Below are 13,603 nucleotides of genomic sequence, written 5' to 3' on the forward strand. Positions count from 1 at the left end.
GTGTGTGAAAGAATTTTATTGTATATTTCATAATGAATGGCTTATATTGAATTAAATATATCCACCAAAATAGCAGAATCACTGAATAAATTACATTCACCAAGTTCAAAAATATACTGATTTTCCCTCTCCCAATCATCAAATATGCATGTATATACATAAACAGAGATAAATCATAGTTCAAAATCTGTACCAATATGGTTAAACACTTAAAACAATCTAGTACATTTTAATTTTAAAAAAACATGCATTTTACATGATTATTTATAAGAAAATCTTGAAAAAAATAGAGCTAAAGTTTTGTGTTTTCCTCCAAATAACACAGGTAAACAATTTATACAGTTCTTTCCAAGTATCAGAGTTTTACATTTGTATTTCCTAGAGGTTAGAAAATCCAAATATTAAAGACATATATTCAATTATGCACAAAAATCACCATAGTCAACTTACAAATTCAAGCTCACTTAAAAATCATTACAAATCGTGAAAAATACACATTATGAAAAATTATGTTCTAAAAGTAGCATAGGGTGCTCCCTTGTGGCTCAGCAGGTATGGTCACTGTTGTGGCTCTGGTTACAGCTGTGGCTCAAGTTCGATCCCTGGCCCAGAAACTTCCACATGCTGCAGGCATGGCCAAAAATAAAATAAAGTTAAAAACAAAAAATTTTAAGTAGCATAATACCAACTTATATAATCTAGGTGTATCCAAAAATATAAACAATGTTTATAAATTACAGTAGTGTCTATAATGCTCTATCATAAAAGGAGGTATTCTTTGTAAGTATGTATGTTATAGTCTCACTTTTTTAAGTGCCAAAATTATTTTCTTTAATCATTTTCATTAAAAAACTTTGTATATCAAACCATTTGTGATGGAACATGATGGAGGATAATATGAGAAAAAGAATGTGTGTGTGTGCATAATACATATATATATATATATATGAATGACTGGGCCACTTTGCTATACAACAAGATTGACAGAACATTGTAAATCAATAATGCAAAGTTTAAAAAAAATAGTAGATACAAAAAAATAAAAAAAATTTACTTCAAATTGTAAAAATATATCATCTTATAAAATCTAGTGTGCTGAGTACGAAATCCTTGATGACTAAAAATCATTGTGAATGTCAATTACTTAGTGACTTATCAAACTATTTCTATGACTAGAGTGATTGCTTTCTTTCTCTAAATTAAGTGGCCTTAGACTAATATGTTTTACAGTTATTGTGTTGTTTCACACTCTATCAATAAGTTTCTGAGGACTTGCCATTACTGTATAGCTGGAAAATGTTTCAATTCCCTGCTTCCATGTATAGGATATAGAAAGCCTAAAAAAAATAAGGAAATCTTTTTGTGTCTGATTGGCACTTTTCTTGACCGAAACTGGTACTTTCCTCTGGAAGACATGTAAGTGAATAATACTATCACAGAATAATGAAAGTGTTAGAAACCTGCAATATCAAAAAATTACCTCCTGAAATTCTTGAGTTAAAGTGGAAATATATGTATACCATGCTACTATTTCTGAATTCACTATGTACAGGGACACAAGGTAATTAACCCATATTCCAATAGTTTCATAACCTGCAGTGAAAAATCAAGGATAGACTAGTATTTGTAAATTTAAAAACAAACAATATTATTTAGATGGTTTTCAATTCATGGTCTTTCAATAAGAGCTCTTGAAACTTAAAAACATAAACTTGATGAATTTAAATTTTTACACCATAAGTTTTCTAAACAAGCCCAAACTACTGGCAATGATAATTATAAAACAAGCTGTAAGAGGGATAGAAACATCACTTTGTTCTTATTTTTTTACTTTTATTTTTTGCCTGTTTTTTAGGGCTGAGCTTGCAGCGTATGGAAGTTCCCAGGCTAGGGGTCAAATCGGAGCTACAGCTGCCTGCCTACACCATAGCTATAGCAACCTGGGATCTGAGCCACATCTGTGACCTACACCACAGTTCATGGCAACACCGAATCTAGGACCCACTGAGCGAGGCCAGAAACGTTGTTTTGTTTTTAAAATGTAAACTTTTTGGAGTTCCCATCATGGTGCAGCAGAAACGAATCCAACTTGGAACCATGAGGTTGAGGGTTCCATTCCTGGCCTCACTTAGTGGGTTGAGGATTTGGCGTTGCCATAAGCTGTGGTGTAGGTTGAAGACAAAGCTCAGATCCCACCTTGCTCTAGTTGTGGTGTAGGCTGGCAGCTGTAGCTCCAATTGGACCCTTAGCCTGAGAACCTCCATATGCCATGGGTGAGGCCCTAAAAAAGCAAAAAAAAAAAGTAAACTTTTAACTAATCATTGGCTTTTTCTTTCAAGTAGAGTTTATTAGTTTGAAATTTCATACCTGTGTGTATGTGTATGTGCTGAGGCTTCTGACAGGCATTGAAGGCACAGGTCTGTTTCTTACATTAAAACACAAACAAATAAGGGTCCATACTAGACGGAAAAAACATTTAATTATAAAATATCAATTTTTAAAATGATTGTCCATATTGGGTAGTTACTGTTCCAGCAACAATATACATTCTTACAAATGGAGGCCAATTTTTAATCGAACTGTAAAAGTCTTCTCTTTTTCTGATTCACCCTTTATTTCCTGCTTCATTGAGATCACACTCTAATGAAACTGTAGTCACAACTGCATCCTGATCTTGAAATGGCACATCTGTGGCTGATGGTGGTGGTTTATACAAAAAGACTGCACATCCATTGAAGAAAACAGTGAAAATTTTACAAATAATACCTAAATATAAAAACAAAAATTAATCATGTATATGGATCTTTAATTATTACAAAAATTAATTCTCATTGAAAAACTATTCATGAATAGAAACTTACTAAAGAGAAGGAGTATACAGGCAATTATAGCTCTGTTTTAAGTTTTTAAAAGTTTAGTGAGAAAGGTGATATTCTTCAAGAACACTTGTCTACAATTCAATAAACTAGTCTATTTTCTTTTTAAAACAAGGAAAATGTACAATAATTATTCTATTCTCGGTTAGGATTTTATGTTCTTTTCTTTTTTTTTTTTTTTCCTTTGGCCACAGTCATGGCATATGGAAGTTCTCAGACCAGGGATTGGATCCTGGCCACAGCTGCAACCTACAACAAAACCGCTACAATGCTGGATCCTTAACCCATTGTACCACCACAAAGACTACACTGGATCCTTAATCTGCTGTGCCACAGCAGGAACTCCCATGATTGTACATGACCAAGGAAAATAGCTTACAGCATCCTTGAACATGAAATTTACCTTTAAGCATCAACTAAAAATGTGAAACATTAAAACTCACTTAACAAGCTTTTATTTGTTTTCAAGGAACTCTGATTTTTGAGCTCAGTTATGTGAAGAGAAACTAGCTTTGGCCATAGTACAAGCATCTAAGTGCCAGTCAAATAAAATAAACGACCTCACAATGTAGTTTTTGCAGTAGCTAATTTGTTTGTGTTAATCATTAATATTTTACTCCAAACATGTATTTGAAAAACAGGAATACTCACTGAGCTAATAAGCATTTCTAGATTTTTAAGAAAATCAATTACATAGGTACCATTGTTACAGTGTTTAGGGACCATTTAAAGGTGTATGTTTTTAGGAAAAATAATTCTCATATTCATCAGAGTAGGTAAAGGGATAATTCATTATCTATATTTTTGGTCAAAAAGTGCAAACATAACCAATCAACATTTTAAACATAAAAACACACTCAATAAAAAAATGTTTTTTGACAGGTAAAAGTGGTGGGAAGATTAATTTTGCCTATTCTCGTCAGTATTAACTCTGTTTTTATGGATTATTGTATTTCTTCAGTGGATAACTTAAATATTCTAAATTAAATTCATTAAATAATTAAATTCATTATAAATTCAGACAGCATGCCTTGGGTTTAAACACATGCAGCAGAAATAAGCTATCCTGATACCAGTGCCAAAATAATCACAACCACATTCACAATGAAAATCACACATTATGCTAAACACACACACACATCCAGGTGATATTTGAACAGCTCATGGGTTGAGGTGCCAGCTCCCCATCCAGCTGAAAATACTCATGTAACTTTAGAGTCTGCCCTCTGTATCTGCAGTTCCAGATCTGCAGATTCAGCCAACCTGAAGACTGTGTAGTACCATAGTATGTATTTATTGAAAAAAATCTTTGCATATAAGTGCACCCGTGCAGTTTAAACCCATGTTCTGTTTTTTGAGGGTCAACTGTGTGTGTATTTATACCTAGAATTTCTGTTTTTAAATATTCTAACTTCTTATCTTTAAATTTTATCATACTCTTACAAACTACTTCCTTAATCTTATTTTTCATTGATTGCTTAACCAAGATTACACAAAACAGACTACCAAAGGCAAAAAGGGTTAAATATGCTGACTAATCTTGCAAAACATAACAAGGTTTCTTGCAACCTGCCTTAGAGCCAAAGACTACTTCCCTACCTCAGCTCCAAGTGCTTTTCAAAGCCCAGGTGCCTAGGAGACAATCATTTTGGAATTTCTCAGAATTCTCTTTGAGCTTTTTCTTATATTTTCCAAAAAAATTTGAGAGAAATTGTTAAAAGAAAAGTATATGATGTGTGATGTGATGAAAGCCAAAATGTTACTCCCTTCTATTTTACTCTTAGCCTTTCAGAGGCCAGCTAAGACCTTCATAACATGCTATGATGACCGATCTCTGTTTCAGGAGTATAGGTAGTCCAACGGCATGGACTGAACATTTCAAAACCTAAGTAACAATAAGATCTTATTCTTCTCTTGACATCATTAATTTACTCTAAAGTTATGAAGAAGACACCACTTACTTATGGCCATGAACATATAGGCCATCTGGATGTTATTATAAACCCAGCAAGCTCCTTTAATTCCGCATTTGTTAATATCCCAGAGAACGCATGTGCTGTCTATTGCGATGCCAAATATAATGGGTCCAGGTATTGTGCCTAGAAGAATTATATGTAAAATACACACGGGAAAAGATTATTGAGAATAGGTATTAATCTGTCGACATGCAAATCAATCAGTTCATGTACAAGTAAAAGGAATATAAAGAAACACAGGTAAAACATTCTAAATTAATTATATATAATTTTAACATACTTATAATCAATTCAAACATTATTTTAACAAAATCTCTGGCATATATTGGGTTAACATTTAGTTAGGTAAACATTTTAATTCACTGTTTTTCTAATTAAATGTGTGTCTTTGAAATTAGCTATTATACTTTAAAAAAATCAAAATAAATTACTGATGCATGGAATAAGTCTGCTGAACTACAGTATATGTATCATGTGTATGTACGTGTGTGCATGTGCATGTAAACTAATGTGGGCATGTGTGTACACATATACATACACACCCTGAGATGCATGTACATGGGAGTGTACATGTGTACACGCCCCAAAACACATTCTTACTAACATGCCTAGGAGTACTACTATGTCAAACACACACATATCCTCTCCAAAATGGGGTCATAAGGCACTAAATTTCCACATAGTTAAGACCTTCCAGTTGTTACACATCAAATACAGAATTTGAAATGGTAAGTCTTAGACTTTAGCTACATCCAGTCTGTTCTTTCCTGATATGCAGCAAGAAAGAGTTAAAAGAACACTGGCTTGAGAGCAAGAAGAGTTTTCCAAGTCTCATTTTCACCATTAATTGTGCAACTACAGGCAAATTCCTGAATCTCTCAGATCTTGAATTTACTTATCTGGAAAATGGGAAAGTTGGTCTCGGGGATCTAATGTTCCTGCTTTTTGTTTTTATAAATAATCTTAATATTATATGGAAAATTATACACACATATAATTATGTGTATAACATAATGTTTCTGTTTTATTATTCTTCCCTACATCTGGAAGTAGATATGAATTTATCTACTTATAAATTTTCTGACATAAATTATTTCTTATACCAATTCTTAATTGGACACAATATCTAGAGCATAGTTTTTAAGGAAACACTTAAACCCATTGTTTTTCACTGCTAATGCAACATAACTGTGTTGCAAATGGAGTTAAATGCAGGAAGAAAAAGGAATTACAGTAGTTGTAAATAATGTTTTTCCATAATTTATATTGGTAATAGGTTTTATATCAATAGAAAAAAAATTCATGTTCTTTACTAGGTTCTATTTTAAATGTGTTGCTGACCATATACTTCAAATAAATATGATAAACTCTTTAAGATTATATTTGCAACAGAATTGGAAATAATAGTTAACCAATCAGATAAGTGAAGATACTACATCTTGAATAATGGAAAGCAGCTTTCTTCAATGACAATTATATAGTTTTCTACTGCAGTTAAATCGGTTATTTTCTTGGCATATACCGTAAATGAAAAAAAAATCAATAACAGTAGTGAATAAAAATAAACAAGTTAGAAATGCAAAATAGCAAAAAAAAAAAGAAATGCATTAAGAAAAATGGCATACCTAATATTCGAAGCAACATACACTGTATTCCCAAAGCTAGAGACCGTTGATTTTGATTAACACACCTGGAGATATTAAATACATATCAGACCAAAAATGGCTTTATAGTATATTTGCTCTTTGAGCTAACTCATTTTATACCGGCTTAGCATTTATAAAGTAACTGTTATACACATGAAATTAAAAAATCATTTGTAATAGCTTATATACAGTTCAACCTTTCTGGAATTGTGAAAAAAGAAAAATGTTACCTAAACTAATATACTACAAATAATACCAAAAGAAGTCAAATGAATTTTAACAAATGTCCTGAATAGTTATAAATTTTAGCAAATGTAAAGGAGAAAAGACAGCCACTAACAAGACTTCTTTTTGACTATCTCTTAAGTTACAATTTACATTACTTAAGTTGCAAGCAAATAATTTTTACTCTCCTATTAACTTTGAGACAGAAATCATAGCTCTGAGCTAATAGTACTAATTTGACGCAGTGTAAAAGAGTTGCTGGCATTCAATTTGATTCAACAATAATCCTTTAAATAATATCTCTCAAAGATGAATAAGATATGATGTTGGCACACAAGAGAGTTAGACAGCAGGTAAAAGAGATTGAGTAGTCTTTAGAAACAAATATGTAGGTAAAAGGTGACAGATGGTTATAGACTACTGAAGTTTTTAGACAAAATCTCTAAAGTTTCCATTTGTTAAAAATTAAATGAAAAGGTAGTGAGTGAGTATCAAGGAACAAAAATTGAGGAGGGAAAAAGATAGTTCCTTAGGAGAAATATAGAAAGGCTGATGAGCTTATGGGAGAGAAAATAGGAAATATTTTCATAAAGTGGTGTAGAAAGAAGAGCAAGTGAAAGCACAAAACACTGTGAAGAGCCAGGTAACAACCAGGATGTTTTACTGTTTGTAGGAAGGTTTAATATCACAGCACCTACTGTATAAGGCAGAATGCATATCATTCTGATTCTGACATGTGGAATGTATTGTGATTTCCCTCATACTCAAATGCAACTGAACATAACTCCAGCTTAATGAAGCCTCATGAAAGAAATAGAGAGACCAGCATCAAGTACACCCCAAGAAGACATGTTAAGACACTTTCACATACATGACTCATTTAAGCCTCACACATCTCAGGTTCAATGAGGTAGCTTTTTCAATGCCATAGAACTAAAGACCTTGTAAGGGCTGAATGGGTACTGGAAAACAACAGTCAATATAAACACCAAATGAATCCCTAAGTCCATTTTCTTATCACTCAACAATGTAACCCTAAGGATGGCAAATTTTACAATATAACACATACCTTAGGATGGACACAGTTATAGGAGTACCAGCCATAAAGGTAAAAACAATTGCAGCAAAGAATATGCCAAGGAATATGGGCAAGTTTTTACATTGAACTGAACATTTTCCAGCTTTAGCCTCAAAATCAGGACTTGATGGAGTAGGTGTTATTTCTATTTTCCTTTTAATACATGAACAGTTTTGATATACCTAGAAATATTAGACATAAATATACTGAAAGTGCTTATCTTGGAAATGTTTTATCATTGTAAATTATGTGAGTTCTAGACATGGCAAACACTCTTACACCGTCTTAATTCATACACAACAAATAACGATGACAAATAGCAATTATCCTTGAGAAATTAAGGAAGTTCAAAAATAAATAAATAAAAAAGCAACATGGATGGAACTAGAGACTCTCATACTGAGTGAAGTAAGTCAAAAAGAGAAAGACAAATACCACATGATATCACTCATATCTGGTATCTAATACACTGCACAAATGAACCTTTCCACAGAAAAGAAAATCATGGACCTGGATAATAGACTTGCGGTTGCCTAGGGGGAGGGGGAGGGAGGAGGAAGGATTGGGAGCTTGTGGTTAACAGATTCAAACTATTGCTTTTGGGATGGATTAACAATGAGATTCTGCTGTGTAGCATTGAGAACTATGTCTAGATACTTACAATGGAGCACGAAAATGGGAGAAAAAATTATGTATACATGTATGTCTAACTGGGTCCCCATGCTGTACAGTGGGGGAAAAAAAAATGTGTTGGGGGAAATAACAATAAAAAATAAGGGAAGAAAAAAAAAAAAAAAAAAAAAAGGAGTTCCCGTCATGGCTCAACAGTTAGCAAACCCGACTGGTGTCCATGAGGATGTGGGTTCAATCCCTGGTCTTTCTCAGTGGGTTGAGGATCCAGCATTCCCAGGAACTGTGGTGTAGGTCGCAGATGCTGCTTAGATCCTGCATTCCTGTGGCTGTGGTGTAGGCCTGCAGCTGCAGCTCCGATTGGACTCCTAGCCTGGGAGCCTCCATATGCCACGTGCGGCCCTAAAAACACAAAAAGACTAAAAAAAATAAATAAATAAAAATAAAAATAAAATAAATTAATAAAGTGAAAACAATGGGCCAGATTTACAAAATGGAATAATCTGTATTTAACTTTTATGTCCATTACTTTAATTTATAATCTGTTATTGACTCATGTTTTATAAAACAAATGGATAATGGCATAACAATTAGATATCTTCCACATTTTCGATTGCTTTAGAGAGACCGTAATTGTTTAAATAGTTTTCCTGCTAATTTTCTTCTTTTCCATTATTAGGACGCAAAAAAAGCAGGCATAGTGACAATCTCACTATTTATGCTAGTTTGAAAGAACAAACACTGTAATTTTCACAAGTGTCACAGTAAAATTAACTAATTCATCATGAGATTTGGGGAAAAAATACTACTTTCAGCTAAACCTTTTTACTACAATTTTCTGAAATTTTTTGAATTGCTTTACCAAAAGACATATCCTTCTTTTTTTTTTTTGTCTTTTCTATGGCTACACCCGTAGCATATGGAGGTTCCCAGGAGTCGAATCAGAGCTGCAGCTGCCTGCCTACACTACTGCCACAGCAACACAGGATTCAAGCCACATGTGCGACCTACACCACAGCTCACAGCAACACCAGATCCTTAACCCACTGATCAAGGCCAGGGACTGAACCCACAACATCATAGTTCCCAGTCAGATTCCTTAACCACTGAGCCATGACAGGAAATCTGATGTATCCTTCTTAAGTTGACATATTTATTATAATAAAAGCATAAGTTATTAATTACCCTGAAGGTTATTTTGTATATATTAACTATTTAATATATTTATATACATATAAATTAGTAATATGAAATGTTTGAAAATAACGTTTAAAAAATCACAAGTATTACTTTTGTAGGAAAAGAATTCAGGCATTTGAAAGTTAGTCATAATCATTTTTAAAGGCTTTTTATATCTCCAGTCCATTCTTACAAATTGTTTTATATGTTTAAGGACTCAATAAAGTTAGAGCACAGCTAGAGAAATCAGAGTGAACTAGTGCTTTCATTGTCCCAAAGATCAGAGACCACTGGTACTGATTCAGGAAACTTAAATATGCATGTGACCCCCTAAAACAAACTATTACATACTCAACAGTCAGATAGAAGTAATGTAGCCTTTAAAAATTTTAAGAAAGAAAACAAAATATTTTTTTCTACCTTAATGAAACTTCACAACTCTCTTAAATAGAAAAGCATACATTTGCCTACAATATAGTTAGCTGTCAGTCAACATCTGTTTTTGTATGAAATATATTCTATTTCTGTGAACAAATGTGCATTGGTGTTTATTACATTATGTCAATACATTTTGCCTATCTGAAATATTTTGTAAGAAAAATTAATCCTTTGAAAAAATGAGTTGTTACATGGACTAGTTAGACATAAAAAGCCAGAACAAATATAAAATTTGAAAGCCAAAATAACTTGCTTTTCTGAAACAATCCCTAAAAGACAATTTATTTTATAAAATGGCAATGATAGTATTTGGTAACAAATATAAATATCGAATTAACCATATCATAATAACCAGTACTATTTCAAGGGTGCTCTGGGTATTAGGTTATTTTTTAATTGTTTATGTATTTTTAAATTTTCATTTCCTTGTTCAGGATGGTTATTTGTATCTATATATATTGTTATGTGGGTAAAACTCTTCCACTAATTTAATTCCTTGTCATAATCTTCTAATTAAAGTTAGTCAATAGCACTTACTGATCCCTTTTTTTTTTTTTTTTTTCTTTTTTAGGGCTGCACCTGTGGCATATGGAAGTTCTCAGTCCAGGGGTCAAATCAGAGCTGCAACTGCTGACCTAAGCCATAGTCACAGCAATGTGGGATCTAAGCCACATCTGCAACCTACCATGCAGCTTGCAGCAACACTGGATCATTAACCTACTGAGCAAGGCCAGAGACCAAACCTGCATTCTCACAGAGATAGTGCTGTGTCTTTAATCCACTAAGTTCCAAAGGGAACTCCTTGATCATATTTCATATACAGGAAAATGCTAACTTTTTATCTCCCTCTCAAAGAAATAGTTTACCTTTCAGGTAGTTCTGATTTTATATGTATCATACTCACTTGTGGAATTTGATTTCTTATAACTGACACAGGAGTGCCCATCATGGCTCAGTGGAAATGAATGTGACTAGCATCCATGAGAATGCAAGTTCAATCCCTGGCTTCACTCAGTGGGTTAAGGATCTGATGTTGCCATGAGCTATGGTATAGGATGCAGATGCAACTCAGATCTGGTGTTGCTGTGGCTGTGATAAGGCCAGCAGCTACAGCTCTGATTCAACCCCTAGCCTCGGAACCTCCAAATGCAATGGGTGTGGCCCTAAAAGGCAAAAAAAAAACTAACAGAAACACCCAACCTGTTTTGAAACTAAAGCAACCCCAGATGTCCACTGGATTGAAGTTATGATAACCCTAAGCTTTTGGATCTTAAAAATCTTCCCTGGGAACTCTATTTAATATTCTGTAATAACCTATATGGGAAAAGAATCTGAAAAAGAATGGATATATGTGTATGTATTACTAAATCACTTTGCTGTATACATAAAACTAACAAAACATTATAAATCAAACATACACCAATATAAAATAAAAATTTTTAAAAAACCTTCCTAAAAGGAGAAGTAACAACAGACATCACAGAAATACAAAGGATCATATGCAATTATACGCCAACAAAATGGAAAACCGAGAATAAATGGACAAAGTCTTAGAAAAGTAAAATCTTCCAAGAGTAATCCAAGATGAAATAGAAAAGATGAATGGACCAATCATAAGTACTGAAATTGAAACTGTGATTTAAAAACTCCCAACAAACAAAAGTCCAGGACCAGATGGCTTCACAGGTGAATTTTATCAAACATTCAGAGAAGAGCTAACACCTATCCTTCCGAAACTATTTCAAAAAATTGCAGAGGAAGGGATACTCCCAAACTCATTTTATGAAGGCACTATCACCGTTATACCAAAACCAGACAAAAATACCACAAAAAAAAGAAAATTACAGGCCAATTTCACTGATGAACATCATGCAAAAATCCTCAACAAAATACTAACAAACAGCATCCAACAATACGTTAAAAGGATTGGACATTATGATCAAGTTGGATTTATCCCAGGGATGCAATGGTTCTTCAATATCTGCAAATCCATCAGTATGATACACCACATTAACAAACGGAAGAATAAAAACCATATGATCCTCTCAACAGATGCAGAAAAAGCCTTTGACAAAATCCAACACCCATTTCTGATAAAAACCCTTCAGAAAGTGGGCATAACGGGAACCTACCTCAGCATAATAAAGGCCATATATGACAAACCCAGAGCTAACATCATTCTCAAGCTGAAAGAATTCCCACTGAGGTCAGGAGCAAGACAAGGATGACCCTCTCGCCACTACTCTTTAACATAGTTCTGTAAGTCCTAGCCACAGCAATCAGAGAAGTAAAAGAGATAAAAGGAATCCAAATTGGAAAGGAAGAAGTAAAACTATCACTATTTGCAGATGACATGATATTATGCCTAGAGAATCCTAATGACTCTGCCAGAAAACTGTTAGAGCTCACCCGCGAATTTGGCAAAGTCGCAGGATACAAAATTAATACACAGAAATCGATGGCATTTCTATACACTAACAGTGAAAGAGCAGAAATAGAAATTAGGGAAGCAATCCCGTTTACCATTGCATCCAAAAGAATAAAATACCTAGGAGTAAACCTACCTAAAGAGACAAAAGACCTCTACTCTGAAAACTATAAGATGCTGATGAAAGAAATCAAAGATGACACAAATAGATGGAACAACATGCCATGCTCTTGGACTGGAAGAGTCAGTATTACTGAAATGACTATACTATACCCAACGCAATCTATAGGTTCAATGCAATCCCTATCAAATTACCAAGGACATTTTTCACAAAACTTGAACAAAATATTTTAAAGTTTGTTTGCAAGCACAAAAGACCCAGAATAGCCAAAGACATCCTGAAAAAGAAACATGGAGCTGGAGGAATCAGGCTCCCGGACTTCAGACTATACTACAAAGCAAGAATCATCAAAACTATATGGTACTGGCACAAAGACAGAAATATAGATCAGTGGAACAGGAGAGAAAGCCCAGAATTAAACCCACGCACCTACAGCCAACTCATCTATGACAAAGGAGGCAAGAATATACAATGGAGAAAAGACAGCTTGTTCAATAAGTGGTGCTGGGAAAACTGGACAGCCACATGGAAAAGAATGAAATTAAAACACTCCCTAACACCATACACAAAAATAAACTCAAAATGGAGTAAAGACCTAGATATAAGACCAGATACCATAAAACTCTTAGAGGAAAACACAGGCCAAACACCCTCTGACATAAACCACAGCAACACCTTCTCAGATTCACCTCTTAGAGTAATGACAGTAAAAACAACAATAAACAAATGGGACTTAATTAAACTTAAAAGTTTCTGCATAGCAAAGGAAACCCTAAACAAAATGAAAAGACAACCCACAGAATGGGGGAAAATCTTTGCAAATGAAGCGACTGACAGGGATTAATCTCCAAAATTTATAAACACTTCCTGAAACTCAATGCCAAAAAAACAAACAACCCCATCAAAAAATGGGCAGAAGATCTAAACAGACAGTTCTCCAAAGAAGACATATGGATGGCCAAGAAACACATGAAAAGATGTTCAACATCACTCATTATTAGAGAAA

At 33.8% G+C, this 13,603-nt stretch overlaps 1 protein-coding gene across 1 annotated transcript in view; it reads right to left on the reverse strand.

The window, feature by feature from the left end:
• Positions 217-13,603, reverse strand: part of SLCO4C1 (solute carrier organic anion transporter family member 4C1) — a 72,342-nt gene continuing 58,955 nt past the window's right edge. The window contains exons 10-13 of the mRNA XM_003480882.4: positions 7,793-7,983; positions 6,478-6,542; positions 4,838-4,975; positions 217-2,766 (exon numbers count right to left, since the gene is read on the reverse strand). Coding sequence (XP_003480930.1) covers positions 2,606-2,766; positions 4,838-4,975; positions 6,478-6,542; positions 7,793-7,983 — 555 coding nt within the window. The 3' untranslated portion in view covers positions 217-2,605. The remainder of the gene's footprint in view (positions 2,767-4,837; positions 4,976-6,477; positions 6,543-7,792; positions 7,984-13,603) is intronic.

The sequence above is a fragment of the Sus scrofa genome, chromosome 2 (genome assembly GCF_000003025.6).
Source record: "Sus scrofa isolate TJ Tabasco breed Duroc chromosome 2, Sscrofa11.1, whole genome shotgun sequence".
In the NCBI taxonomy this organism is placed as follows: domain Eukaryota; kingdom Metazoa; phylum Chordata; class Mammalia; order Artiodactyla; family Suidae; genus Sus; species Sus scrofa.